Below are 27,579 nucleotides of genomic sequence, written 5' to 3' on the forward strand. Positions count from 1 at the left end.
TGCGTGAAAGATTTCAAAAATGATTTCTCTCAGCAGTATTACCACACCTGTATGTCGGCTTGTTTTTTACGTGTGCTAAGACAATTTTGTCTTTATTGATGCAAGAAGAATTAGGTAACTGTCATGAGGTAAGGAGGAAGTGTGGCAGTCCTTAATAGGTTACCTGAATTTTTGCATTAATAGACTTCAGTTTTCCCCTGAATTTACAGTTTTACGTACACCCTTTCGTGATTCTTGTACTTGTACTTGTGTATTTGAAAAACATTAGAACATATTTGTCACTAGGGTTTACTGCAAAAGATTGGATGAAACGCCGTTCCCTTTGAAAAATCTGCTTCGAAAATGCGTAAAAAGCAGGTAGAGTAACAGAGTATGACGCCGTATGTTAAAACAGCTTAGGTTTCAACATAGTGACCAGAAGAAAAAACTTTTAGTGCAAGGGACGGAAGATTACGTAATTAAAATGAAGACATAATGAATTAGCGTAGGGAAAAACTAAGCAAACATACGCGAGATAATTTTCCTTGTCATCGATGCCTCCATTACCTATTTCTCTCCGGTATTTTATTGTCTGTTTATGCGATTTGTTTTTGCGACACTCCTGAAGTGAAATTAAATCAAGTTCATATAAAATTCTAAAATTACGCGTACTTCTGCTGTACATTTAGATCTCAAAAGGGAACACAGTGTGACGTGTGGTGAGCCTGGTGACTGACTGTTTCTGCTGCCAGGGTGAAGAAATAAATTCTACACTCGACCTTACCAAGTTTCCGTTTCATCATATTCGAGGGCATGCACATGTCATCACAAGACGTGGTGACGATGTTAGATCGACATCCTTTGATGCAGACATTGATGCTGCAAAGATTTCCAGTTACGCTAAATATTGTGTGCCATCCAAAGGACGGCCTCCTCTAAAGATAACCATCGACCTCAGAACAGATCAGTTATAGCTGGAGTTTTCTCGCTTTTTTTTTCAGGTATATCCCACTTGAACCATTACCCACTCGATTAGTCACCGAACTTGTAATGGGATTCCAAAGCGCACAACTTTTGTAGTTTGAAATGGGGTGTCTAAAAGCATGCGCCAGAATTTACTTTGATTTTATGAACAAAAAGACTCTTCGCGATGCCAACAAGTACATGCCGATTGAAGTCAGACTTAAGTGCTCACCGACTCTTGGAAAGCTTGTCTTTTCTTGGGAAAGTTGCGCTGTCAGAATAATGCGATAATGATACTGCGCCAACATCTTTTTGTATCAATCAATGAAGCAAACAGAGGTTTCCAGATACCAATTATTTTTTTATCAGTAACAGTCAATAGTGTGCTTTTGTACATATCTCATCAGGAGGAAGACGGCAAATTCAGTCTTTATCTCTGCTCGCACTGTCCCATGCCAAGTAACCTCCGCGTGCGAACGCTTGTTTTGCATGTTTAAGTGTTAGAGTGCAAACAGACCATTCTAAAAAAACTCGAATGCAACGAGAGCGTCTATGATTTCCGAAGCTGTGGAAGTTAAAGGGTTCGCTTACTTCCTAATGGACTGCTGAATTGTTGTTTGGAAATAGATTGTATTCTGTCGTGTTGTTGGCCTTTTCAAACTTCAGCTTTTCACGCCTTCGAAGGAGGGGTCGAAAGCCCGTCCTTTACAAGCACAGGGTCCATATTTCTCTTGTTGGGGTCACTGTCCGTACTTTTAGAGTACTGAGCGCTTTATTGGAAAACCGAACCGTATTACTTTTAGGAATGATCGCTTTACGCATCACCTTCTAGTCCAATTTCGACAATTTCATCATCCGTCAGACTGCGATACCTCAAAAAAACTATTTCTCGAATGCAAATGGTGCCGTAACAACCTTGCACTTCATTATTTGCGCAAAAACATCCATCTAAAATTGAGCGCAAGTTCTTGCCTCTGTAGCCAGAGGATAAAATATTCTAAATGTAGTATGGTTACGTGGTTTAAAGAAAAAAAAACAGGATGCATTAAAGGCTTTCTATATCTATATCTCTCTATATCTACCTTTAGTTTGACGGAAAAGCACTCATACTGACCGCAATTACTGCTGCATCTTAGATGCCTGTTTACGCTATTGATGTAAGGTTTCATAAATATTCCAAGTGCCGAAAAAAAGCAGATTCTTTGATGTGTTTATTAAACAATTGTGAAAAATTGAAAAGTACATACCCGCAATACATACTTCTAAATTATATGTTTCTTAGACAATTGTGAGGAATTAAAAAATACAAACACGCATATATTATTAAAAACAACGACATCTTCTAAGCTGAACGGAATTTGTAGTTCTCATAACTTGTGCTGGTGTTGTGCGACAGCTGTTGTGAGAGGAAAGTTAGAAAAAAAGCTCCTTTACGGCCGGCTGACATAACCCACAAAAAAACGCAGTGTCTCATCGCGTTTTTTATGTCTCATCATGTCTCATCAAGATATCCTATTATACGCAAAATTGACCGTTGTTTCTTAAAACTAACTGAATAAAAACAAATTTTGGCACCTGTGATGAGAACATGAAAAATTCACATAGAAAGCTATTTGGGTAGCGATGGTAATTTAACCCGTGTAGCCAAAATCAATGGCAAGTGGAATATCAAATGCGCTGACCAAGTATCGGGCCATAAGAGAAAAAGAATTGTCCGGATGCATGCCCAAGCACAGGTTAATGTGAAGGGACCACAAGAACACGAAGTACCAATGAGGAAGTGTTGTATACTCGCAGGCTTCGGCTTTGATATCACAATTTAAACTTACGTGCCTTTAAGGTTTTCCGTTACAATAGAAAAAAATATTGTTGTTACACGCTGCGTCGCGAACATCCCAGCCGGGCTTCCGCTCTTAAAATCTGAGCACGATTTGACGTCAAGGCATTGATTTGAGAATGCGCTTTTCTAACTCGAGATTGGTTGCATCACAATAAATTCCCCGGAGGAGATATGTGTGTTTTTGTCTATGTTACCCAGCTAGTAATACGTAAAATAAACCTGTTTATTTCCATCGTGATTTATATTTTTTTTCAACCGTAACATCTATTTGAATCTGCGCACGTGCCGTTGTGTGTATGTGTCACGAGACAACATTAAAGGTGCTTCTTGGTACATTATGCCTGGCGCTAGGTAAACGATGTATAATTAATCGTATAGTCATCTGTATTGTCTAGAGAGAATACCTGTCTGTTACGCTAAAGCAAATCTTTCGAAGCAACGTGAAGGCTTTAGGACTTCTCACCGATATAATATTTTACTGTGTATTTTAAACAAAACTGGCAATACCAAGCCCTGAAAAATGAAACTGAGTACTTCTTTGTCGGTACCTACAAAATAGATGGATGAATAGGTCACAGTATAAGGGCAGTGGGTTACAAACTCTGGCACTACCTCGATTGATCACAACCAAGGTCCATTCAGCAGGCACCCTAGGGGAAACATGTGAAACAATAAAAATCGTGGTCTATTGAGACAACGGAATAGAAAAAATATGGAAAGATAATAACCACGCCACCCAGATAACATATATACAAATGGTTGTAGGTAAACCTTGTTGAAACATTGAGCCTAAGATCGAAGTATTGTCTCAAACTGGGAGTAGGTTGGGATAGAAATAATAAATTACTTACGGGAAAACAGATACATCTACGGACCACCCTCTCCATCCTAAAATATTTGCAGGGAGTTTTAATAACCGAAAATGTGGAATGCTGTAAAAATCTAGAACAGGACCTAAGAGCCGTGTTCAAGGTTTTTAAAGCACTCCCCATTTTGGTTTATTAAAACCAAACGCGAGAAAGCCGTAAATTTAAAAATTTTTGTACTGGTTTTAGCAAGACACAGGTCGGATAGAACTTAAGAAACGTTGCCACTAATAGTTTTCCATATCTTTTCTCAATTTTGCTACAATGATGTTGCATTATAATTTAAGTTATGTGGGTAAAGTACACCGATAACGCGCATAATTTTGTTTTTCCTCCCTCAGCATCGCCACCGGCAACGAGTTCAAGTGAGCACAAGATTTCAGAAATGATTTTGGTTACGCGATTTCTAGGCACTAACTGTGCTATCTGTCGAATTGATATTAAATTCTGAGAGACGTATTGGTAATTAATGCTGCTCCTGTGGGTCCCAGAAGAGAGCGAAATCTGGAAATTCATATTACAAACAAGAATTAGTATATGTGAATGCTACTTATAAATGAAAACCGTTTTGTTCCTACTTCGCGCATTCATTGCTTGAACGAGTATAACATGGAATTCCGTATGATCAGGAGGACGTTAGGGGGGTCGTGGGGCCTCTAACCATTCCAAAAACATGGACACAAAGTACATACAGTAATAAACATTTTTTTATTGCTAGTTTTTTTACGCCTTGGCAGTATCAACAAGAAATATATGTTTTATATCAAGCATTTTAAATGCAGTTATGTCTATTCTAATTTGATAAAGGCCATTCGCCGTTCCGCAAATTTCTTCGTAGTATTTCTCTTAAACGCCATACTGTAATGCTTCATCAAAAGGTAGAAAATTAAGGTGCTTCTCGTCAGTGTGAAGTACCCGAGTAGGTTAAACCCAGGATGGAGGTTATACATATAAGGCTGCTGGCCAGATCTCCAATCCTAACAAATAAAGAAAATATACGGCAAGCTTTAAAAACACGGTAATACAAGAATTTTTTTTTCAGAAAAAATGACAGGAGATCGTTGATTTTAGAAAATGAGGTTTTACGTTCGAGTACTTCAAGAAAAACCAAGTAAAAATCCGCTTTTATGGGATAATGAATAATTGCCTTAAAGAATGCCACTGAAAAAACCATATGGTCTTCCAATGACACGTAGCTCCGCGTCAAATCTAAAGAAAAATATTTGTATATTAAAAAGATTGCGTATGTGAGAAAAGTTCTTGTAAGCACTTACCTCTTCCAAAAAGAGATAGCAGTACACTGAATATGCTGTGCTTGATATATTTGCCACATTCCGTGCGCGAGAAAAAGTTTTCAGAGAATTTAAGAATGTTCTTATTGGTACCCGAACAAAATACAGCGTCAAGACGCATTTAAAGTCTGTTGAAAACTGAACACTTCAATACGCGTTTCAATACACACAAAACTTTTTCTTTTTCCTGACTCAGCACCCACTGCACCAACTGAAAGTAAGTCCGAGAATTTTTCAGTATGTTATCGAATGTTTTTACTGACCTTTTGCGGAGATGTTTACATATATGATGGCTTTATTTCTATTTGTGGTTTCGGGAAGTGATTAGGAGTACGTTTAGTTATGTAAAAATGGTATTTCTAGTTCCAAATACAAGTTATAGGCTCGACCTTTATTCAGAATTGTAATCGTTGGTTCGCTGAATTTGCGTTTTCAATGTCATGCCGCTGGGCCTCCGGGTCTTAAAGCAAGGATTACTTGAAGTAGTAGAACGTTGTCTGTTCCGCTTTTCCATTGACTGCCCAGAAAGTATCCGTCTTGACGGTTATCCCGGCTCAAAATTAGCATTTTATTTATCAAGCCAGAAAAAAGCGAAAACTACCGCTTGCAGAACCGATGGCCGTTAAAGGAGATCAGTGGCGTTAAACAACCTTAGAAGAGGTTCTAATCTCATTACCCAATGCCGATACGAACACCCAGCTGAGGGTGCGCTAATATTTGGTGTTTTTTTTGCTTTCAGGAAGAACTTCAGTTACATTTTTCAAAAAGCTTATATGTAGTATTATAGTTTTGCTTTAGAGAGATTTGTCCCCCTAAGATTCCGTTCGAGTTTGGTGTAAAAAGTATCTTGGCTTCAGAGTTAACTTTGGTCACACAAACTTCGATACTTCAGAGATTATGTGCAGGGATTCTGCAACTGTTTTTTCTTAAGAAACAGCCATAAATGCAGCACTCAAGGGCCGCAAGTATTCAAAAATAATACCAATGGACTACACGAGGACACGGCGTGGTTAATCATTCTCCGTGCCAGCCGTGACGATCAACTGTTACCCCTCTTCACCCAAAATTTGGTGATAGCCTACCTTCTCTCTCCTTCAACAACCCGGTTGTGAGAGCCGCGGTCAGAAAAGGGGGACAGTTGGCCGAAGGGGTACCGTTTCCGCGAGCTGGCCACGCAAACTCACCCCGTTCACGAACGCCGAACATGGACCAAATGTCAGGGATAGCAAAAATTTGAAAGCACGTAGTGCCTGCAGCCAGTGGGCTGTCTCGCCTGTTGCGAAAAAATGTCACGACACAAAACCATGCATAACACTTTAGAGCCGCGCAGTGTAAGTCACCAAAGACAAATGTGAACAAAAGTCTGGGAAAGATTGAAACGTCTATGGTTAGGCACAGGTGCGCCTTGCTCGCTAACGTTGACCTACAAGAACATGCTGGTCGCCAGGAAGGTAACTTGTTTAAAAAAGGAGGTCTACCCTTTAATTTTGCAGATTGCTATTTACCTTTTCGATTGCAGTAGTTCGACTTGCTGTTGAGGTGTCTTCTATAAAGATTGTGCAGTAAGCTTTGCTCTAGCCATAACTAATTGTTTATCACAATTGACTACGTTACTTATAGCGGGAAGAGCAATCGCAACAGCGTACTCGTGCCGCTCAACAGGAGATCATTTTGAGGAAAAGCGGCTTGTCTTAATTGGTGTCTACCATGATATCTGTTGATTTTAACTTCTGGTTGTTTGGAATTACTTGAGTAAGTTTTCATAGCATCTCAGTGACCCTTGTCGTCCTACAAGCCTAGTAGCGGCACCTAAATAAGACAAAACACATGGACATTGCAGAAATCATCAATGCGCCGTAAATGAAAATAGGGATCGCGTAGGCACTTCTGTAGATGTTTTTAGTCTAATTACTCGCACTGAGATAAATATAACTGAGCAAACCAAAATCAGAACAATATCAATAACGGCATCAATCTTGTTTCAATCAATTCAGTGTTGGCAATCGGCATTGGAGGTTCTGTTTCGGAAGGGGTCGTGCAATTGGCGTTCTCGGCATATTTTAAACAGTGGCGCTGCTGTAGCTGGCTCTAAAGTGTACGGTGCGTGGTGTCATCTGAAAACACCGGGTAATTATCCCGCCATTTGCCGCGCACGTCAGCACGTTCTTCACCAAAAGCGCCCGGCGTCGTCCAGGCTACCGCGTGGCGCTACCAATAAAGACCCCAAAAACAGTTCACCTGCGTCAGCGCATCAAGGGGCAAGGACAAGACTGCTCAGGCTACAGACGCCCACTCCGCAAAGCCGTATGCCACCGGTTTTACCGCGTGCTGACGCGTCCCACTTTTTGAGAAATGTGAAATCTTGCGGGGAAAACGCTCTCGCCCCGCCAGTTGTGCATGAGTAACACGATGCTACAATGGATATGACGATGACAATACTACCATTGTGAAACACGTAGGCAGACCATATAAATAAACAATTTCAAACCTGCTACATTTTGTGAAGGTGTGTTCTTCAGTGCTTACGTCGAGAGAAATCCTCCAGATTTCCCATGGTTCAAGCCTTGCCAGACTCAATGCAAGCTGCGACAATTTTTCGGCAATCCGCGGAGTAAATCTAATCCCGAAAATATCGTACCTGTGTAGAAGAACACATCTCAAAATTCTAATTTGTAAAAAAGACTAGACTCTTGCACAAAGAATAAAGAGAACTTGTGGGGTTTAGAGCGCCGTAGCGATACGTGGAATATGAGGTGCGCTGTAGTGGAGGGCTCCAGATTACTCAAAATTAGTGCACCAAGATATTTTCGGTAAGGGATCTACGAAAATACAGAGAAAATTTCTCAGATCCCTTTCCAGAGGGTATGTTTTACGTGCTTCTATCTGTCCACACCAGCGACTTTTTGCCTTGCACTTACATCATAAAAACAATCACATCGGGAGGGATTGACCCCGCTATATCCAAGACGGCAATACAACACCTTAGGCCCTGATCCACCCCGGCCAATCTGAAGCACAGGCGTATTGATTTGATCTTTTTGCATACGTATTCCCGTAAATTAGATCAAATTTCTGGAAACATAGCCCAGGAATTCTACACTTTCTTGTACGAAATGTCTTATATAATGCCTCGAAGTCACTTTGTTGACATGTTAGGCACAGAAACGAGTGGCTTCTAAATTTTCATAAGTCGATAGAAAAAATGAAACTCTTTTGATTATTGTTATCGATTAATAAAGGCTCCGTGACTTATGTCAGCTTTATTTAGGAATTAATTTTTTTCCAAAGGAAATCTTCTTGCATTAACAAAAATGTGTCTGCATTATTTTGCAAAGGAGATCACTCTTTTAACTGGTCTTTGTAAAACTTCCGAGGTAAATAGCCCGTACCATACTGTTTAAAAATGGTCAAAAACATTGTGTTTTTACAAGAGATTCGACAGGCGTCTCTGTTAGAGATCTGTAATTTAAAAAAAAGATTATAAATAGCTCCTTGTGCTAAGTGGAAAATGTATCTGAAGTGATCATGTGGAGAAAAAAATGTTCTCTTCCTCAAAAGAATTCGCAAAGCCAGCTCCAGTCATTAGCGCGTGGAGCGGCTCGCAGAAAAGTTTACACTTCAACTGCTATAAGACAAAGACTACTGCAGCTATCCCCTACTTTTTATATTCAAAGACTTTACACACTGGAGCATGATTTAGAGTATTTGGGTTTGGCTTGCAGGACATATTCCCATTATTAAAATTTTCAAATAGAAACAAAACTTTTGAAATTTTTCCAATTTGGGGCCCGTCTCCTTTGCATCTATACAAGGTTAGTAGTTCCCATTTTTGGAGGGTATTCTTCTATCTTTTTCAATGATTCGGCCAATATGAATTAGAAACTATAGTACGAAACTGTGTCCAAAGTAAAGTTATTTTTGAACGCAGCACGCCATCTGTTGCAAATATATTCTGTGATGTAGGTCTTTCGTCTATATTCGTTATGTTGCTCAACATAGGTTACAAGACTGTATATTTTAAACCTGGCACAAGTGCTAAGCTGTTATTAATAATTTCGCAGGGAAAATATTTTGATCCGCCAGCATATTATTATGCCTTTGGATCAGGCTTAAGCGTAACATGTTACGGCGCAGTTGCGCACAAGTCAATATATCAGACGGGTTAATTTTTCCCAAATCTTCCATGCGACACAAACAGTTGAGAATCTCCGGTCACAAAGGCGATTGCGAAACTAGTGCCATACACTTGCAGTGGTGGTTAAGCTATGAAGTTAGATTCTTCAGGCAATCTTAATGAACATTAGGTTTGTCTGCATGCACTCCTGTTTTTAATGTTACTGAATGTGTTTTTAACGTTGCTGATGACTTTCATTACCGGAAAAATTTAGGAAAATTACCACGATTAGGATCAATAATTCAGAAACGTGTTTTCATCCACACCAAACAATTTTGCTTTCGTTCTTGGCTGACTCTGCTGCAGCACGAAATAAATGCACTGCAACTAGAAATTTGCTCGACTGTTATTTCTATGAACCCTGAATTAAAGTTGAATTGTAGCTGTACGAAACATTTTAATACACTTTGTTGACAACGTATATGTAACAACATTTCTCATTTCTACCTCAGCACCCAATACGGCAACGACTACAAGTGAGTAAAAAAATTACTTTATTCATCCAAACAAACCACTTTTGGATTATAGTTGATCACCACGTTGAAGTATGCTTTAAAAGTTCTATTTTTCGTATGTCATGCAGTGGTTCCTCCATAGCATAAACTTTTCGAAATGTTTTCTCTTACCAGTATTACCACAGCTGAATTGTGGCTTTTTGTACATGTGCTTAGAACTATTTTGTCTTTATTGGCGCAACCAGATTCTGTTGACTGTAGTGAGGAGAACGACGAGGTGTGGCAGGCAATAACAGTTCACCTGCATTTGTGCACAACATACAACAACTCTTCCCGTTTTTATGATAGGTCTAATATTATGAAAACGCTAGTTTTACCGCAATTCTCAGTCCAAAGTACAATCTTTAGTGATTGACAAAAATTTTATTTGTGTAACTTATTACTCTATTGGAAATAATAACACATTTTATTGCCATATTTAATCAATACAAATTATTGGATGAAACAGTGTTTTCTTCAGAGAATCTGCTTTGAAAATGCGTAAAAACTACAAGTATAGTAAAATATCAGGAGCCCTTAGGTAAAACAGCATACATTTCAACATATTGACGAAAACAGAAACATTTTAGGGAAAGCCACGGAATATTGCGTAGTTAAAATGAAGACGCAAGAATTCGCGGACTGAGAAAAAGATAAGAAGTAAACAAATCCGTGATATTTTTCCGCACATACGCCCTTCCCATTCATACGTCCACTACCTATAGCAGTCAGGTGTTTTATTGTCCGTTGGTTGGATTTGTTTTCCGCTTCACTTCTAAGGGTAAATCAAAACAAATTGGCGTAAAAAAGCATAGAAGCATGATTTTGTTTTATTTTTATACTTAATAGTGAAAAAAGTGTGACATGTGGTAAGCCTGTTGACCAGTGTTTTTTTATTGCCGGCAAAGCAATGATTCCTCGTCAGAGCTGAGTCTTACACTAGACGTTATCAAGTCTCGGTAGTTTTATCTTCGTGAAAATGCATATGCCATCACATAAATTGGTGCAAACGGCGTCAGATCAGGTTTCTTTGATGTTTATATTGGCTGTACAGAGAATGCCAGTTATGCTGAAAATTGTGTGCACACACAAACGTCGGCCTCCGCTGATGATAACGACCGACCTCAGTTAACATCAGTTATAGCTGGGGCTTTCTCGCTTTTTTGATATATATATATCGAGCTACCAGCAGTCGCCGCTAGATTCTTCCCGGAGCCAGTAATGTTATTCCAAGGAGTGCATTTTCGGCAGGTTGGAATTGGGGATCGACAAGTCGAGGCCGACTTTTAGTTGAATTTTTTACACAAAAGGCGGCTCTGCGCGATGCCAACCAGTACCTACCGAGGAACGTCAGAGTTAATCACTCACCCAATGTTCGAAAGGTTGTCTTTCTAGGGCAACTAGCGTTGTCATAAAAATGGGATGACAATTCGGCGCCTACATCTTTTCCTATTCGTCACTGAAGCAAAAAATATTTAGTGATACCAATTCTTTTTTACCAGTAACAAGCAATAGTGTATTTTTGTACTCATCTTATCAGAATACAGACGGCAAAGTCGGTGTTTATTTCTGCTCGCACTGTCCCATGCCAAGTAGCCTTTGTGTGTGAACGCTTGTTTTGCATGTTTAAGTGTTATAGTGCAAAGAAGCCATTCTAAAAAACTCGAGTGCAACGAGAGCGTCTATGATATCCGAAGCCGTGGAAGTAAACGGCTCGCTCACTCCCTGGTGGACTGCCGGAAGGATGTTTGGAAAGACATTGTATTCTGTCATCTTGTTGGCGTTTTCAAACTTCAGCGTTTCACGCCTTCAAAGGAGGGTGCTAAAGTCTGTCCTTCAAAAGCCCAGGGTCCATATTACTGTTGTTGAGGTCACTGTCGGTACTTTTACGAGTACCGAGAGCTTTTTAACGGAAAACCGGACCGTATTACTTTTAGGAATGATCGCTTTACGCATCACCGTCTAGCGCAATTTGGACAAGTTCATCATCCGTCACACTGCGATACCTCGAAAAAACTATTTCTCCAATGCAGACGGTGCCGTAACAACCTTGCTCTTCATTACTTCCGCAAAAACATCCATCTCAAATTGAGCGCAATTTCGTGCCTCGGTAGCCAAAGGATAAAATAATCGAAATAAAGCTATGCTTAAGTGATTAAAAAAAAAACAGGATGTATACAAGACTCAACCGCAGCTGCAGCATAGTTTTCTTGGCTTTCGTTTCTTAGTCATTTCACGAAAAATACAAGGACGAGCATACCAACCGCAATTACCACTGCACCTTCGGCACCTATTCTCCGCTGGAGATAGAAGTTTTTATAAACTTTAGCCGCGTGAAAAAAAACAGGTTTTCTCAGTTTTTAGTAAATTATAAAAAATAGAAAAGTATATTTTCAGCAGAGATCTATAAAACGTTGGCGTACTTGAGGAGATTAAGGGAAATTGAATTGAATTTTTATTTCGTACAACTTGTACAGGTGTGCAACAGAAGTTATGAACCCGGTAGTGTGCCAGGGTTGAACAAGAAATATCGTGATGCGTGCAGAAGGACAGGTGAACGTGACGGCACTGCAAACACGGTGTAGCTGTGAAGAAGTCTTCTAAAATCGCTTTCTTTCGCGTTGAAATCCTTGAGAAGACATACGTGCCGATGTTTGTTTTGCTAAAATACCATGTAATTGTTACATGCTGAATCCCAAAAGTAGCAGCAGAACTTCTGCTCTCAAAATCTTCGCACAATTTTACAAGGCACTGACATTGAATCACTAGTCGTGTCTCATTCTAAGGAATTTAAACTGTATTGTGTTTAGACGTGATTTTTTTACAGACATAACGGACAATCAGTCAAGAAATGTGTCGTGTTGTATTGTATCTGCTGCTAACAGATATTGCAGAAAAAAGTTTTATGTATATGGTATAACTTGGGATTCTCAATATTTGAAATGTACGTTTTTTCTATTTTTTATATTTACTTATTTTTTTTCTCTCTGTATTGCTGGATCTTATTGCTAAGCACACATATTTGATTTGAAGATGTCCTATGCTGTGAACTCCTCTGTTGTGAACTCCAGAGGGTCAGGAGTCCTCATCAGGCACTCAGTTCCTTTAGCTAGTGCCCTGTCAGCAGGTGTTGTAACAAGGTGTGCGGAAAAATACAGCCTTCTCGTTCTTCTTCTTCTACTGCTATTAAAAATCGCTTCCCTTATTGATGACTCGTCGCATCACTACACGATTACGCGGAGAAGCGATGTTTTTCCTTGCTATCTTGTCTGAAAAAAACAAACAAAGAAATACCTGCGCATTTCCAGATTTTTAATGTTTTTTTTTAAACCGCTGACATATCTATAAATGTCCGCAGGTGCTGCCGTGTTTACGTGTCACGAGGCAAGATTAAGGCAAATTTATCCCATTATTTAACGATGCCTGGTAAATGGCGAAGCATTTAACGCACTTGGCGGCTGCTTCGGCCACTCGTGCTAGAGCCTGCCACAAAAAGCGCAAACTATTCACAGTTTATGTGGGTAGTGGGATAAATCTTTATGAGAACTGTTGCCCGTAATCCTAAAGGCGGGAAGATTGAAATGTGTTAGATAATTTGATTCCGCTGTCAAAATAAGCAATCCCAAGGTACAAAAAAATGCAATTATTTTCATACACTGAAATGCGAAAATAAAAGGAGAATATTTGGATCAGCAAAGTGACGGTGTTTTCAAAGGTGTGTGCTAGTGTGTTTATTATAAAATGTCCTACGTTTTATTAACATGCACATTTCACTCTTTTTCTCTTTCTGCTCAGCGTCTACTGTGGTAACAACTATGAGTGAGTCCAAAAATAAATTATTAAAACCTTTCAATTCTGAGGCTGCTTTTTCAGTCACAAATAGTGCAGGTGTGATGATTTGAAACTGTTTGTCGTGTATGGGAAAGTTTCATTTAATTGAGTTGGCTCTAAAAGCTTGTTTCAAAATAAAAGCTTTTTTTCATATGCCTTTTCGACACTACCATTACAATATCTCATTTCATGCTCACAAATAAACGTGCCTTATATTAATTTTTATTTGTTGTTGCAATATTATCGTTTGGATCCGCGAAGTCATATTTATATCATCATCATCAACATCATCACCAGCCTATCTACGCCCACTGCAGGGCAAAGGCCTCTCCCAATAATGTCCAACTACCTTAGTCATGTGCTAACAGCGACCAATTTATTCCCGCAAACGTCTTGATCTCATTTGCCCATCTAACTTTCTGCCATCCCCTGCAACGCTGGCCTTCTCTAGGGGACCACTCTGTTGCCCTTAATGACCAACGGTTATCTTGCCTTCGCATTACATGCCACGCCCACGTCCATTGATTCTTCCTAATTTCTACTAATGTGTCCTTAACACGCGTTTGTTCCCTGACCCACTCATCTCTCTTCTTGTCCCTAATGTTACACCTCTCACCTTACGCTCCATTGCCCGCTCAGTCGCTCTCCATTTAAGTTGAATCCTCTTAGTAAGCCTTCAAGTTTCTGCCCCGTAGGTGAGAAGCGGTACATTTATATATGTAGGGCTAAAACCTTTTTGTCGAATATGTGCTCGCAATACAACTCCTTGCCTATGTTCTTATAAAGAGGACCTCCCTCAAACTGGCATTCTTTTAGAAATAAATATTGTATATCCAGCTATATTACCTCGACAGGATACCTTCCTTTAACAAGTGATTTAAAACCACCCTAATCTTTTTGCACCTAGTCAGCGGTACTTAGTGTTTACTGTGAAATTTAAACAAATCGCGGATATAGGAAGCTTTTCCAAAATGAAACTGATTACCTCTTTGTATGTGCCTACAAATATACGATTGAGTAGATCACAATAGATGGGAACAGGGTACCAAAATCTGACAGCACCCCTATTGGTTACAACCAGGGCCAATTCAACAAGCCGCATCGGGAAGCCTGTTTAAAAAAAGAAACACGGTTTATCAAGACAAGGGAATATAAATTACACCATCTTCCCGTGGGGAACCCTGATGAGGATGCAAAGCATCGTGGAGGTTCCATGTGGTTCCATTGTGTTGCCGTTATATTGAGTGATGTGCTTTTTACTAGCGCCAGAGGAAATTCCGCGTCTGGGTCCACACCGGTGGCAAAGGCACGCAAGTACTGTTGTGTTACGGTGAGTTGGCGGTGGTTCTCGAGGCGCCGAAACTCCTCCATCGTGTTCTTGTCGGTGTTGTCTCTGTGGTAGAATCAGTAGTCTCCGTCAGCGTTGGTGAGGTAAAGGTTGTTGACATTGGTGCACCGGCTGAGAGCAATGTACACGCCCTTCTCTTCGCAGCTTTGTCTTCTCCTTCTTTTTCTTCGGCGGTTCCTCTACGGCAAGATGACGACGGTGGTTGAACGCGAACCTATCTCGTGATGGAGTATTTGGTTCGCCAGCCGCGTCTTAGAGGCTGGCCCCTACGAGGCTGGCTCCTAATTGCAGGCTTTCAATAAATGTTGTTCTCTCTCTCTCTCTCCCTTTGGTTGGCCAATCGCTATTGGCATCCTGCCACAATCAGCATCAGAGGCGCTGCAGACGGGGCTGGTTGAGCTGCAAGGCGCGTGGCGCTTCCCGCCACAGCTTTCCCAAGCGAAATTCAACATCCTCCTCTAAAGTTATCAGTTCGTCGCTTCCGTTGACGTTCAGCTTCACGTGCCTTCGTTGTATCAGTAGCTTCTGGACGTAGTTTGAATGAGTGAAGGACATAAGGCGCGTTCGTAGCACATGCTCCTGTCCCGGATTTGTAGCGTAGTGGAAGAGCACCGCGTACCTGTCGTTGCGGCCAGAGAGTCGTGGGATCAAAACCGGACACCGCTAACTATTTCATTTTTATAGTGTAGTATCGCGCAGCTGTGGGTGTAAGGAGGAGAGTTGCGCATGCGCAGTGTGAGTGCGGACGCCGACGCGGGACATGCCGACACCATAAGATACTTTCGCATCTAAAACATTAAACGAAAAATTAACACCCCGCAACGAAAAGAAAAAATAGAAAAGGGGTTGTAGGCACACATACTAGGAACAATAAGCCTACGAACGAAATATCATCTCGAACTGGTTGTGGGTTTGGCGAGCAATACCAAATTATTTAGGACAAACAGGAATATTTGCGCACAACTCTCTCCCGCGCAAAATATTTGCAGAGAGTTTTATTAAACTAAAGGACAGATTGCTAAAAAATGATGAACAGGGCAAAAGTATCCTAGTGCGAGAATGCAGTAAATTTAACGATTTGGGTACCTTATTTAGCAGGGCAAATGGGAGACAGAAATTTGTAAAACCTTTCGAATCATATTTTTGCATTTGGTATCTCAGTATCACAATAATGATGGTGCATTCCCTTTTTAAAACTATATTCGTAAAGTACACCCAAACCGCATGTAATTGTGTTTTCCCTCCCTCAGCATCACCGCCGGCAACGAATTCAAGTGAGTACAAAACTCCGGAAATAATTTTATTAACTCCATTTCCACGCACCCACTATTAAACTGTGCTTTCTGCCGAATTTGAGTTGTATTTTTACAAACCCGTTGATTTTTATTGCTGCTGAAGTGGGTCCAAGAATAGAGCGAAATTTGAAAATTCCTATTGGCAACAAGCAGTAGTTTATGTCGATGCTACATATAAATGAATACCGTTGTGTTCCTACTTCACGCATTCACTGCTTGAACGAGAGGAAGCTGGTGTTCCATATGTTAAGGAGGACGTCAGGAGGGTCGTGGATATGTAACCGTTCGGAAAACAAGTGCACGAAGTAAACGCAGTAATACAAGTTTTCTAATATTGCCACGTTATTTACGCATGGTGGTGTCATGCAAAAACATATTTTATAAGACGCATGTTTCAACCGCAAATATATTTGACCTCATTTGAAAGAATCCCTGTGGCATTGGGAATATTTTGTAGTATCTGTCCAGAATGCCCTTTTCAGTGATATTATACGCAAATGATAAGCCATTTCGGCGCTTTTGGTTTGTGCGAGATACACAAGTAAGTTGAAACACGGTAGGGGGTTATAAATGTATTAATAATGGTGAGGCCTTCAATCGCTAATAATATAGCAAATATATGGTAGGCAAAAGAGGAATGGTGGCGAAAATAGAAAATATATTTTCTAAAAAAAAACAGAAAATGAAGATAACGGAAATATCTTATTACACAATATTACTACAGAAGCAGATATTACGCTCGAGCAAAACTAAAGGAACTAGTTAAAGTCTTTTTTTTTTCACTGCCTAATGAACGATTGGCGATAAATAGAATTCCACTACAAAACCAGGGATTCTTCAAATGACAAGAAACTTCCCACGAAATATTAAACATAGAGATTCATAAACTTAAAAAGATTGTGTATGTAATAAAAGTTAGTGCGAGCACTTACCTTTTTCAAAAAATTATATCAGTACTAACTATGTTGTGTATCATATTTGTGTGTACATTTTTTGCCGTAGCAAAACTATATAAAGAAAATAACAATGTTCTTATCAGTGCAAAAACAAAATATAGCTTCAAGCACAGTATAAAATGTGTTGAAAACTAAATATTTCAATACCGTTTTTTTACACACCGAACGGTTATCTTTTTCCTGACTTAGCTACCAGTGCCACAACAACTAAAAGTAAGTTCCAGAATTATTCAAGATATTTTCAAACTCTTTTTCCTATCATATACAAGCCCATTTAGATATATAAGGAATTTTATTTTGAGGTGCTGCTTCTGGAAGTGATTACATATATGAATAAATATCTAAGAAATATAGAAACTTACAATTGCAAGGTATTGCAATACTCGAGGTCAATTCAGAAATCGTAATTCTTCGTTTGTTACCCTTAAGTCTGCAATTAAACGACGCTGTGGCTGCGGATTTTAATGCGACAACGACCCGAATTGGTCCAACTATGTTCGTTCCCTCTTTCATAAGCGACCCAAAAGGCACGTCTTGTCGTATATCCCTCCTTTAACGCAGCATTTTATTTGTAAAGCCAGAAAAACGTTTTTCGCGGTACGGCCTATGAACACCCAGCTGAGGTTGCGTCCATATTTCGTATTTTTTTGCTTCTAGGAAGAACTTCATTTATACTTTCAACAAGCACATATGTCGAGATGTAGTTGCTTTGGTTTATGAAGATTTGTGCACAAGTTTCCGGTCAGTTGTGCTGCTGAACACGAGGTCGCGGGTTCGATTACCTGCCGCAGCTGCCGCGAAGGCCGCTTTTCTGATGGAGGCGAAATACAAAAACGCCCTACTGTACAAGATTTCGGCTCATATCAGGCATCCCTAGGTGGTCAAAATTTATCCGGGCCCCTCCACTACAGCGCGCCTCACTGCTTAAAGGGACCCTGCAACACTTGCCATCGACTACTAGTAATGTATTTTGGGATAAAGTCTATTGTCCCAGAAATCTCCTCCCGCAAGAATTATGAAAATCCGTTCACAATTAACGAAACTACGCGCGATGAGAAATCGCGCATAATCGTTCCCTCTCAACTCGAGCGCGGACAAGGCGACGAAAGCTGCCCGCTCTCTCCCGGAGAGGGGGGCGGCTCGCGGCGTTCTCTTCGGCGGCCTTCGATATATCACATGCCGGGTAGTTTTCTCCTTTACTCCGCAACGCGGAGGGGCCTATTTCCGGTCTGGTGCCACAAAAAAGCAGGCATGGGTGCCTGCTCGCAAGTGCGCGCTCGAGCTGGTAGGGCGTTTTTGAAGCAATAAACGTTTGTAGTCGAGCGGTCCCGTTGAAAGGGAAGTATTGAGCTCATCACTCAAACTCCGCGCGCACTCAAAACACAAAATAAACGCAAAACTGTGCCTACAGGTTCAGGCATAGAAGAGGTTCGTACACAGCGATGACGACGACGGAAATGGGAGAATCTAGCCGCGAAGTTGACCAGTGACAGCCGATCGGGCAGCCATGGCCTATGTGACGTCCCTTAGGCCATGCATAATGAGGACAACTGAAGAGAGAGCGGTTTGTTTTTCCGCGTCTTTCACATCGATTTGCGCGCTCACTGCTTCACGTGCACGTGTAATATTTGGCTCAGGTATTCCTGACAGTGTAATCTAAACGTCGCGCAGGTTTACTTGTATTGCTCAAAGAGTGTTGCAGGGTCCCTTTAAACCCTACAATCTGCGTGGTACGTTTGAGGTCGGGTATAGTGCATCAAGTAACTTTACTTCAGAGTTTATCTTTTGTGACGCAATCACCATATATCAGGAATCGTGCGTGGTGATTCCGCCATGGTTTTAGCTGCAAATTGGATTAAATAACCGTGATGGTATCACTCAAGGGCCGAAGGTATTGCACGCTGTGGCTGATCATTCTCTAAGTCAGCCGCGACGCTCAACGGCGACCACTCATCGCCCACACTTTTGGTGATTGGATTTCTCATCTCTCTTCTACTAACCATCGCGTAAGAGGCGTGGTCACATAAAGCGACAGTTGGCTTAATCGGCACCTTTTCCGCGAGCTGGCCGCGCAATATCACCCCCTTCAAGAACGCCGAACACGGGCTAAACAACAGGGATAGCGAAAAGTCGACAGCACGTTGTCTCTGCACCCAGGGAGCTCTCTCGCTTGTAACGAAAAAATGTCGCGACACAAAACCATGCATAACACTTTAGTGCCGCACAGGGGACGTCACTAAAGACAAATGTGAGCAAAGTCTGGGAAAAATTGAATCCTGTATTATTAGATACAGCCGCGAGTTGCTCGTAAACGCTGACCTCAAGAACATGTTTGTCGCCAGGGTAGTAACTGGTTTACCAAAAAGGAGGTCTACTTTCAAATTTCACAAAGTAGTGGTCATCTTTTCGATTGCAGTATTTCGACCTGCTAACCCACCACGGTTGATCAGTGGCTAAGGTGTTGCGCTTCTCAGCACGAGGATGCGGGTTAGATTGCCGGCCGCGGGGTCGCTCTTCTGATGGAGGCGAAAAACAAAAACGCCTGTGTGCACGATATTTCGGCGCACGTTAAAGATGCCCTGCAGGTGGTCAAAAGTATTCCGGAGCCATCCCGTACGGCGCGCCTCATCGCCCGCGTTGCGTCGGCGCGTTAACCCCTACCATCAATCAATAAACAATTTCTACATGCTGGTGGCATGTCTTGAATAATGCTTGCGCAGTAAGATTTACTCTAGCTATAACTAATCTGTTATCACCAGTGGTTGTGTTACTTATGGCCGGAAGAGCAATCGCAACCCCGCACTCGTGCCGCTCAACAGAAGACCCATCTGTCGAAAAGCGGCTTTTCTTAATTGGTGTCTGCCATAAAAGCTTCCGTTGATTTTAGCTTTTGATTGTTTGAAATTACTTTTTTATGTTTTCTACTCCGCTGAGTGGCCCTGGTTCTGCTACAAGCGTACCAGCGCCACCTGAATAACTAACCCATGCATGCACAGAGGCGAAATCAGCAAAGCGTGGTAGATGAAAATAGGGGTCGCGCATGCGTTTCTGTAGATGTTTTTTGTCTAATGGTTCACCCTCCATACGGAAAGGACATAAAAGGGCAGTAATGGCCGCATTTAGTAACTTTTTATGAACCTTACTGCCCCGCGGTACGGTACGTAGGCTCGGCCTCTAGCAACTGCATGAATAGGAAATCAACTGGGTGTAGGAAGTAGTATACACTAGATTAAGGTCATGCTTATGCCTAGGTTTTGCACGGCCAGGTAGTAAAGGCATGCAGCTCAGAAGGGTGCTATTGCTAGGACTTTATTAGTGAAAACAGTCGTGCTTACCGCCTGCTTCAGTTATAAACCCTGACTAGTGCTACATTTACTACCTCACGTTACTAGGTACCTAGTGTGTACTGGGACAAGTCTCTGTTCTTACTAAGCTAAATACAACTAAGCAACCCAAAACCAACACCACAGTGATAATGGCACCAATTTTGTTTCCCTCAGTTCTCCCTTGGCAATCGGCATTGGACGGTCTGTTTGTGGACGGGTGGGACAGGTGGCATTTTCGGCAGATTTTTCGCCAAGCCAAGGTGTCCTTGGAAGCCTCAAAATTTCCTAAGCGTAGCAGGAAATATATAAAAATTCGCAATGAGGACAAAAAAGAGCAGACTTTCTCAATATAATAAATAACTCTTTAGGGTTTAGTGCGCCGAAGTTATACCTGGGTTATCAGGCGCGGTGTGGTGGAGTACTCCGAAATATTTAAACTTCGGTGACCAAACGTTATCTGGGAAGGGACTTCCGTAAATCGAGAAAAATGTTCTCAGATCCTATTCCGGAATGGACGTTCACCCTGCTCCGATATGTCGACAGGAGTGTGTTTTTACTTTTCGCCTACATCCACAAAAGCAGTCACAGCTTGAGGGATCCAATTTGCGACCTTCCAGACAGCACCAACACGTCTTAGGCACTGAACCACGACCGCCGTTCAAAAGTGGGCATATTCGGACGGATTTACGCAAACGCCCTCAGATTGCTTAAAACATGGCCTAGTGACTAGATACTTTCTTCCCCTGATGTCCTCATAGACTTCCTACATGTCCTTTTGTTGACCCTTTAAGGCGCAGAAACGTTAAGCTTTGAACTCTTTCACTAGCCGATTCAAAAAATACACCACCTTGGCGATTGTTATCGATTTATTTAAGCTCCTAACGCCTTGTCAAATTTGTGTAAAAATGATTGTCTCGCAGAAAAGACTTGTTGGGTTACAAAAAAATGTTTCCCATATATTACAAACACATGGCCCCTTTTATCTGTCTTTTTGAAGCTCCCACAGTAATTAGCCTGTACCATACTGTTTTAAGAGAAATTGTGAGAAGAAAGGGTGGTTTTGGTTTCTATTGAATTTCATTTACAAAATGGGAACCAGAAACACAATTGGGTAATAGAGAGGCAGGAAACTTTAATGCGGTCCTTAAATAACCTCCGCTGATACTTAGATGAACCCATAATGAGATAAGAAGAAGTAGTCGCAGTCACCTGATTTCGTAATTTTTTCTTGAGCGCTGAGTATTAGCTGAGAAATTGTGAAGAGAAAACTGCGAATTGTCGCACCGGCGCGTGTCCTCTTCTTTTCACCATTCTGCTCGCTTTTGACAGCGCATGACGTCTCGCTGCAGTAATGATTTGCTAATCACGGGAGATGTGCCCAACATTTTGCATGGGGTTTTGCGCTCCGCTTACTGCATGTTGCTGTGGTTGCTATTGGCGGCATGTTAAATGACAAGTAAATGCGCTGGATAAATCTTAATGACGAATGCACCGGTTAGCAATGCTTCATCAGCCGCACTGGGAGCATCGTAATCTTCCACGGAGCGCGCGCACTGTTTTTATCACAAGCGCCGGATCACATGTCACCCCCTTCGTGAGGGGCCTTGTTTCGCCTTTCAGGACCCCTTGAACTTTGGAAGTCCACATTGAACCCCACTTGATTTCATTCGGCAAAATATTGATAAACTGCCGCAACAAAAACCTTAAAAAAGGCCAAAACAACTATCAGTTATGGGAAATAGAATGAATTATGCACCCATTCGCTAACGACCGTGGTCGTTGAACGCGAAACTTTCTTGTGGGGGATTCCTTGGTTGTCCTGTGAGTTGGTACGTTGACACGCAGACAGTTTCGAGTTTGAGTCATTGGCATTTGACTTCGACCCGCACGCAGTTTGAAGTTTTAAACACAGCTGCTTGGGCTTAAACCCGTCATGAGTTGATTTCTCGCGAACAATGCTTCGCGTTTATAAATCGTCGTTGTTAAACGGAGTGTGAAATCTTTCTTGTGTAATTTTGCGGGTGCATGCACCCCTCTCGAAATACTAACTGCGTCGGCCATGTTATACTGGCGCAACCGGATAGACGTCGGACACATAACGCGGGGGACCAAGGGTGGTTCCGTCCAGGCGATACGTTTTTTTTTCTTTCACTTCACCGATGGTCATCTACATCGTCAGAGGAAGTTAGATTTCGTGCAGTGCGTTTTGACGCGACATACCCCACCAGTGACAGATTGAAATCTTCCTGTCATAATGAATAAAACTAATGCGACCTAAACTAAAGGAGGAACGTATTTTTCTAATAAAGGCTGCACTCACTCAAACCAACGAGCAGAAAATCATAATCTCGCGTCATAAATAGAGTAAATTACACCTATGTATCAGCCTTTTTTTTAATTCGTGGACATTCATGCAATTTTGATGTGTTTTGAAGTCGAAATCATGAGCTTTACTTGAAAATCAAGCCACCGGGCTGTGCGCCGTACCAGCATCAGCCATGTGGAAGAGGAAGGTAGGATTATTTCCAACGCAGACGCGGGGATACGCACCAGAGGCGTGTGAAAGGAAGAAGATGAACTCCGAAAGGTGCATGCGCGAGAAAGTAACGCCATTGTTTGGGGCACCACCGCAAACAGGGTTATCTCACCGCTCGGACTTGTGTTCCTGTTGGCTTCACCCGTGGGTATAAATCTCCTCAACTGGCTATCGTTGCGTCGGATGTCCTGCCCGTAATATTTAGGTGCGGAGTACCTTAGGACTACACAATCTCCGTCCAAGTCCGTGCGCATAGCATTTGCAATCGCAAAAAATCACACAGGCACCGGCAGGATTCGAGCCTCCGTCTGGTAGACCAGACAGAGCTAGTGTGAGTCGTCTTACCCGTTGGGCTACGACCCGAGAGTCAAACGGCTTACTCCCTCACCTTTAACTGTCCGGAGTACCTTAAGACCTCCCAATGTCCGTCCGCGTCCATCCGTGCGCACACCACCATCAAGCGAAAACCAAGCAAAATTTGATTTGAGTCGTGAGTTGCAGTTTCATTGAGGAAATGATCAAAGTGCACCTAACCGCTCAAATCGAATGACGGTCGGGACGCAAATTGGATGTCACTCGGGGCGCAACTTGGATGTCATTTCAAGTCCCCGTACTCCGCACCCTCGCCATCATCCGCGGACTGGAGATGCTGCCATTTGTTTCTCAAGAAAGACGCGCCACGCAACTCCTCGAGGGAAATTGTCTGCCGCGCTTATAATAAACAAGACGCATGGTCATGCAACACCTCGTTCGAAACTGTTGTGCCAGCAGACGCTAACTTAAGCGCACGCTTCGGCTGCAGACGGATAGATGCGCGGTAAGAGCATGAGGAAGCTATGTCCGCAAACCACCTAAAAGAAAGGCGAGGTCAGGGAAACACCTCTCCAGCGATCATATTACGAACAGGCCGGCTGACGGTCGAGTGGCGGCGGTCGATAGTGCGTTCGCCACCAACGCTTTTGTAGGATCTGCCTGCCACGTGACACCGCAGCGCACGCAATACTTCTTCCTCTACGCTCGTGGACAGAAAGCCGCCTCTAAGTCGTCGCAAACGGGGGTCTGTTGCCAGACGACTGCAAAACCAATGCACAGCACTTTTCGAGAGAAAACAAGCTCGAATTTCCTCTTTCGTTTAAAAGACCTGTCGGGGCAGAAGTATACCTACTACGGCGACCATAAAAGTAAACCACGCCGCTGCAGCGGCCACCACGGGCGTCCCGAGATCAACTCGGCCATGCAAAACCATGCATGAGTTTCATCCAAGTTTTAATGTCAGTCAAGCACACCCAGCCCATTCGTGGGCGCGGTCTACCGACCGAAGACACACCCACCTATGGAGCCGAATTTGTCTCTGGCATAGCGTTGTAGCCACGAAGTCGTCATTTGATCCCCGCTAGCAAGAGACAAGGCCTTAGCATCAAACAAAAATGAAGTCCCCAGGCCCCGGTCAGCAAATGGTACCACAGCCGCGCGGGTGTTCGTTCTTAACTGCAGTTCACTCTTGTCCGAGCCGCTAGGAGAGGCCAAGACCATAGAGTTTCTTAAAATATACACTAGAGAGGAATTTGGCGCTAGCGTCTATGCGGCTGACATCAAGGCCGTCTGTGTCGTCATGGACCGCCACTACAGCATGCGCTCGCCTTAGTTTCATTATTGGCTTAGATTGAAACGTGTCAGTCCCCACAAATTTAAACAAAGTGCCATAAAAATACGAAGAATAGTGTACAATTGTGTTAGTGCAAATAAAACAAGCAGTTTTTTAAATAGGGAAAAATAAAGTACAGCGTATTTTTGCCGGAACGGCAGTGCCTCCTGGGCTGCGGCGAAGGTGGTAGTTATGAACAGTGTTAATATTTGGGGGGAAAATAATAAGAGACTCTTATTTCTTTATTTTCCTTTATTTCAAATAATAAGTTGTTTGAAAAGTTTAGAAAGTTTTTTGAGCGTGCCTATGAAAACATCGCCTTCGTGGTGAACCGGTGCACCGACAGTCCGCTTCAGTTTAACAAAACTTACTGCTGAGTGAGTTGGCTTATACTTGAGGAAAAAAGAAAACGTGGCGTTAAACAGTCGTGGACGATGACAAGATAGGACGGACAAAGGCGCCCGTATCTGTCGTATCTTGTCTTCGTAGAAGTACGTTTTGTTTCTGATTTTTGTAAGCTACGAATTTTGTGGCGGCATACTACTCGCTGAGTCATACGTTCTTCGACTGCGGCGTGACCAACGCCAGGTACGATCTCGTACTGCCTACTGTTTCACCGAACACGGCTGCCACAGAACGTGGAGAATTTCGGCCTCCTCGTAGCTCGTAGACGTGTTAATGCACAGTGAAAAAAGAAAGTACCAAAAACGCTTAATATTCCAATAGTCCTGCCAAGCCCAAGCCAAAAGCGGGGTCTTCCCATAGACCCCCACGACGACATGGCTTATCAGGCACAGTTTCCTCTCTTGTATACTTACTAAGAAACTCTATGGCCAAGACGACACGATTTTCTCATGCGAGCCTTATTCATACACCGTAAAAGACAGTCGATGAGGAATGAGACAACTTCAACGTCTAAAACGCACTCGCCAATGCTCAAACACGGTCTTGACCCAGGACAATTTCTGATAAGCGCCCGCCGTGCACACTCAACCAAGCCGTAAACAAAAACCACATTTGATAGTCGGGAGCAGGGCGCGTTTTCCTCGCTACTGTGAACCCCTTTGCCTAATTAGTTTGTGCTTGCGCAGAGCTACACTGGGTTTACCACCAAGACAAGTAGCGTGAATTTCACCACACGAAAACAAACCTTTGAAAACACGTCAGGAACAAAAACCAAGCCGACGTCCACCTCTCGTGATCATGGCGATGCTGCAGACAAAAAATTTGAGGGAGATACATAAACTACTTCTTTTATCTTGTAGAAGAAACTACCTTGAGGAGAAAGCGCAAGCCCACGTAGTCTTCGCGACCACCCTCAGTTGCGTCATCTCGAGGCTCAAGCTTCATTGACTTCGTCAAAATGTGAACATATTTACTGCAGAAACACATGGGAAGTGTATATCGGCATTCGAACAGAGAGCGAGAGAGAGAGAGAGAGAGAGGACTGGCCGAAGTGACAGGAGATATGGGCATTCGCAACTGAGACGCCGTTAGAAGAAATGCAGGGTTAGAGAGTGACAGCATGGAGTGAGGGAAGCAACCACAAAAGCGGCAGTTTCACCTCTCGCACCGGTCAGGTGTTAAAAATGTTTTAAGAACCGGTGCCAACACGAAACCTTGTAAATGGTAGGCGCTACCATGCGTACACATGCAGGCGTTCGCTCGTGCCATGTGGCGAAGTGGTTGCGTTCGCCTGCCTGGTGACTTACATTGAGAGGTTCTCTACCCCGCTATCAATATAACTGCAGAAAACCGGTAGAATGACCTGTTTGAACCTCGTAATTTCTTGTGTTGGCTTTGTGTAAACAAAAGAGTTTTATTTTACAGTGTCCTATATTCATACTAAATACGCGGCGTCAGTGTGCCAGTGTATTGTTTTGCAATTTCTTTCCCGAAAACAATAAGAAGTATTACATTTACACGTTTTCCAGGCTGATGGTATGTCTATACATACGATTTTGAAATAGGGAAACAATGGCTATGTCTTACAGTTTGTTTCTGTGACAGCGCCCGCAAAGTTGTAGTTGGCTATGTTAGCTTGGTCCCAGGCCCGGTTAACATCGGAAAGTTAGAAGTCTGGAGTCCAGTTTTTTTACGTCAGTCGCTAGTATTATCGAAACGTCTTTGGGTGCCGTAAACACGATTGTTTTACTGCACGTCACTGCTAGACGTTTGGTCAAGCCTTAGCTACGCCTGACCGGCGAACAGAAACGCCAGAGTTGCTAGCTACCAGTTAAAGCGAGAAGATTGACAAGTTTGGGAAAAGCGACTACATTGACTGCAGCCTAGCACTCTTTAGGGTTCTAGCAGTGGGCCGTCGGACAAAGCTGCTTTAGATATTGTTTCTTGGGAAGATTTGATCAATTAGGAGTAACACGTGCTTTCTGCTTATAAGTCGCGATAAAATTAGCTTTTCCTCAAGGAGTTTTTGCGCTCCCTTATAAAAAATGAATGTAAGAGTGGCCATTTGGTGCTTCGTTGATTATAGGATAAGGAGGGGGAGATGGGTGTACTATATGATATAGAAGAAGTGGCGGTAAAGTAGCTTTCCCAAACGACGGGACACAACATGAGGAAGAGATGGGGAAGAAAAAAGAAAAGACGCCAAAGTGAAAAGATACGAGGTAGACGAAAATGCAATAGAGGCAGGGGAGCGTATATAAGAGGTGATGAAAAGTGATACATTATGACCGTGAAATAAAATGGCGTGAAGAAGCCTGCCCAGGAAAGTTGGAATACGTGAAGGTTCGGTTCTGGAGAAGAGATTTGGGTTTATGAACGATAAGAGTGAGAAAAAGAGGAATTCAGATGAAGACGGAGCCGTATTTAATGGGTGTGAAGGTGGGGTATGACAGGAGGTGGATAAGAGGCGAGAAGAAACGTGTAGGAGCTTAGGTTTTGACTTATTCAGGAGTTATAAATGGAGGAGCGGGTGGGAATTCGAAAAAAAAGTAGGGGAACTAAACCAGAGAAGGTAAGACCGCGACACGCAGACGAACAAAAGAGGTAAGGTGGCTGAGAGAAAAAGGAT

At 42.4% G+C, this 27,579-nt stretch overlaps 1 protein-coding gene across 6 annotated transcripts in view; it reads left to right on the forward strand.

Moving 5' to 3' along the window:
- The window catches only part of LOC144138908 (uncharacterized), a 157,960-nt gene that overhangs the window by 107,844 nt on the left and 22,537 nt on the right, over nucleotides 1-27,579 (forward strand). For all 6 annotated transcript variants that reach the window (XM_077671417.1, XM_077671419.1, XM_077671420.1 and 3 more), the window contains 6 exons: nucleotides 3,990-4,013; nucleotides 5,137-5,157; nucleotides 9,567-9,590; nucleotides 13,404-13,427; nucleotides 16,038-16,061; nucleotides 17,228-17,251. In XM_077671417.1, coding sequence (XP_077527543.1) covers nucleotides 3,990-4,013; nucleotides 5,137-5,157; nucleotides 9,567-9,590; nucleotides 13,404-13,427; nucleotides 16,038-16,061; nucleotides 17,228-17,251 — 141 coding nt within the window. The remainder of the gene's footprint in view (nucleotides 1-3,989; nucleotides 4,014-5,136; nucleotides 5,158-9,566; nucleotides 9,591-13,403; nucleotides 13,428-16,037; nucleotides 16,062-17,227; nucleotides 17,252-27,579) is intronic.

The sequence above is a fragment of the Haemaphysalis longicornis genome, unplaced genomic scaffold, assembly GCF_048455015.1.
Source record: "Haemaphysalis longicornis isolate Haplotype H1 unplaced genomic scaffold, Haemaphysalis longicornis Haplotype H1 scaffold_5, whole genome shotgun sequence".
Classification (NCBI taxonomy): domain Eukaryota; kingdom Metazoa; phylum Arthropoda; class Arachnida; order Ixodida; family Ixodidae; genus Haemaphysalis; species Haemaphysalis longicornis.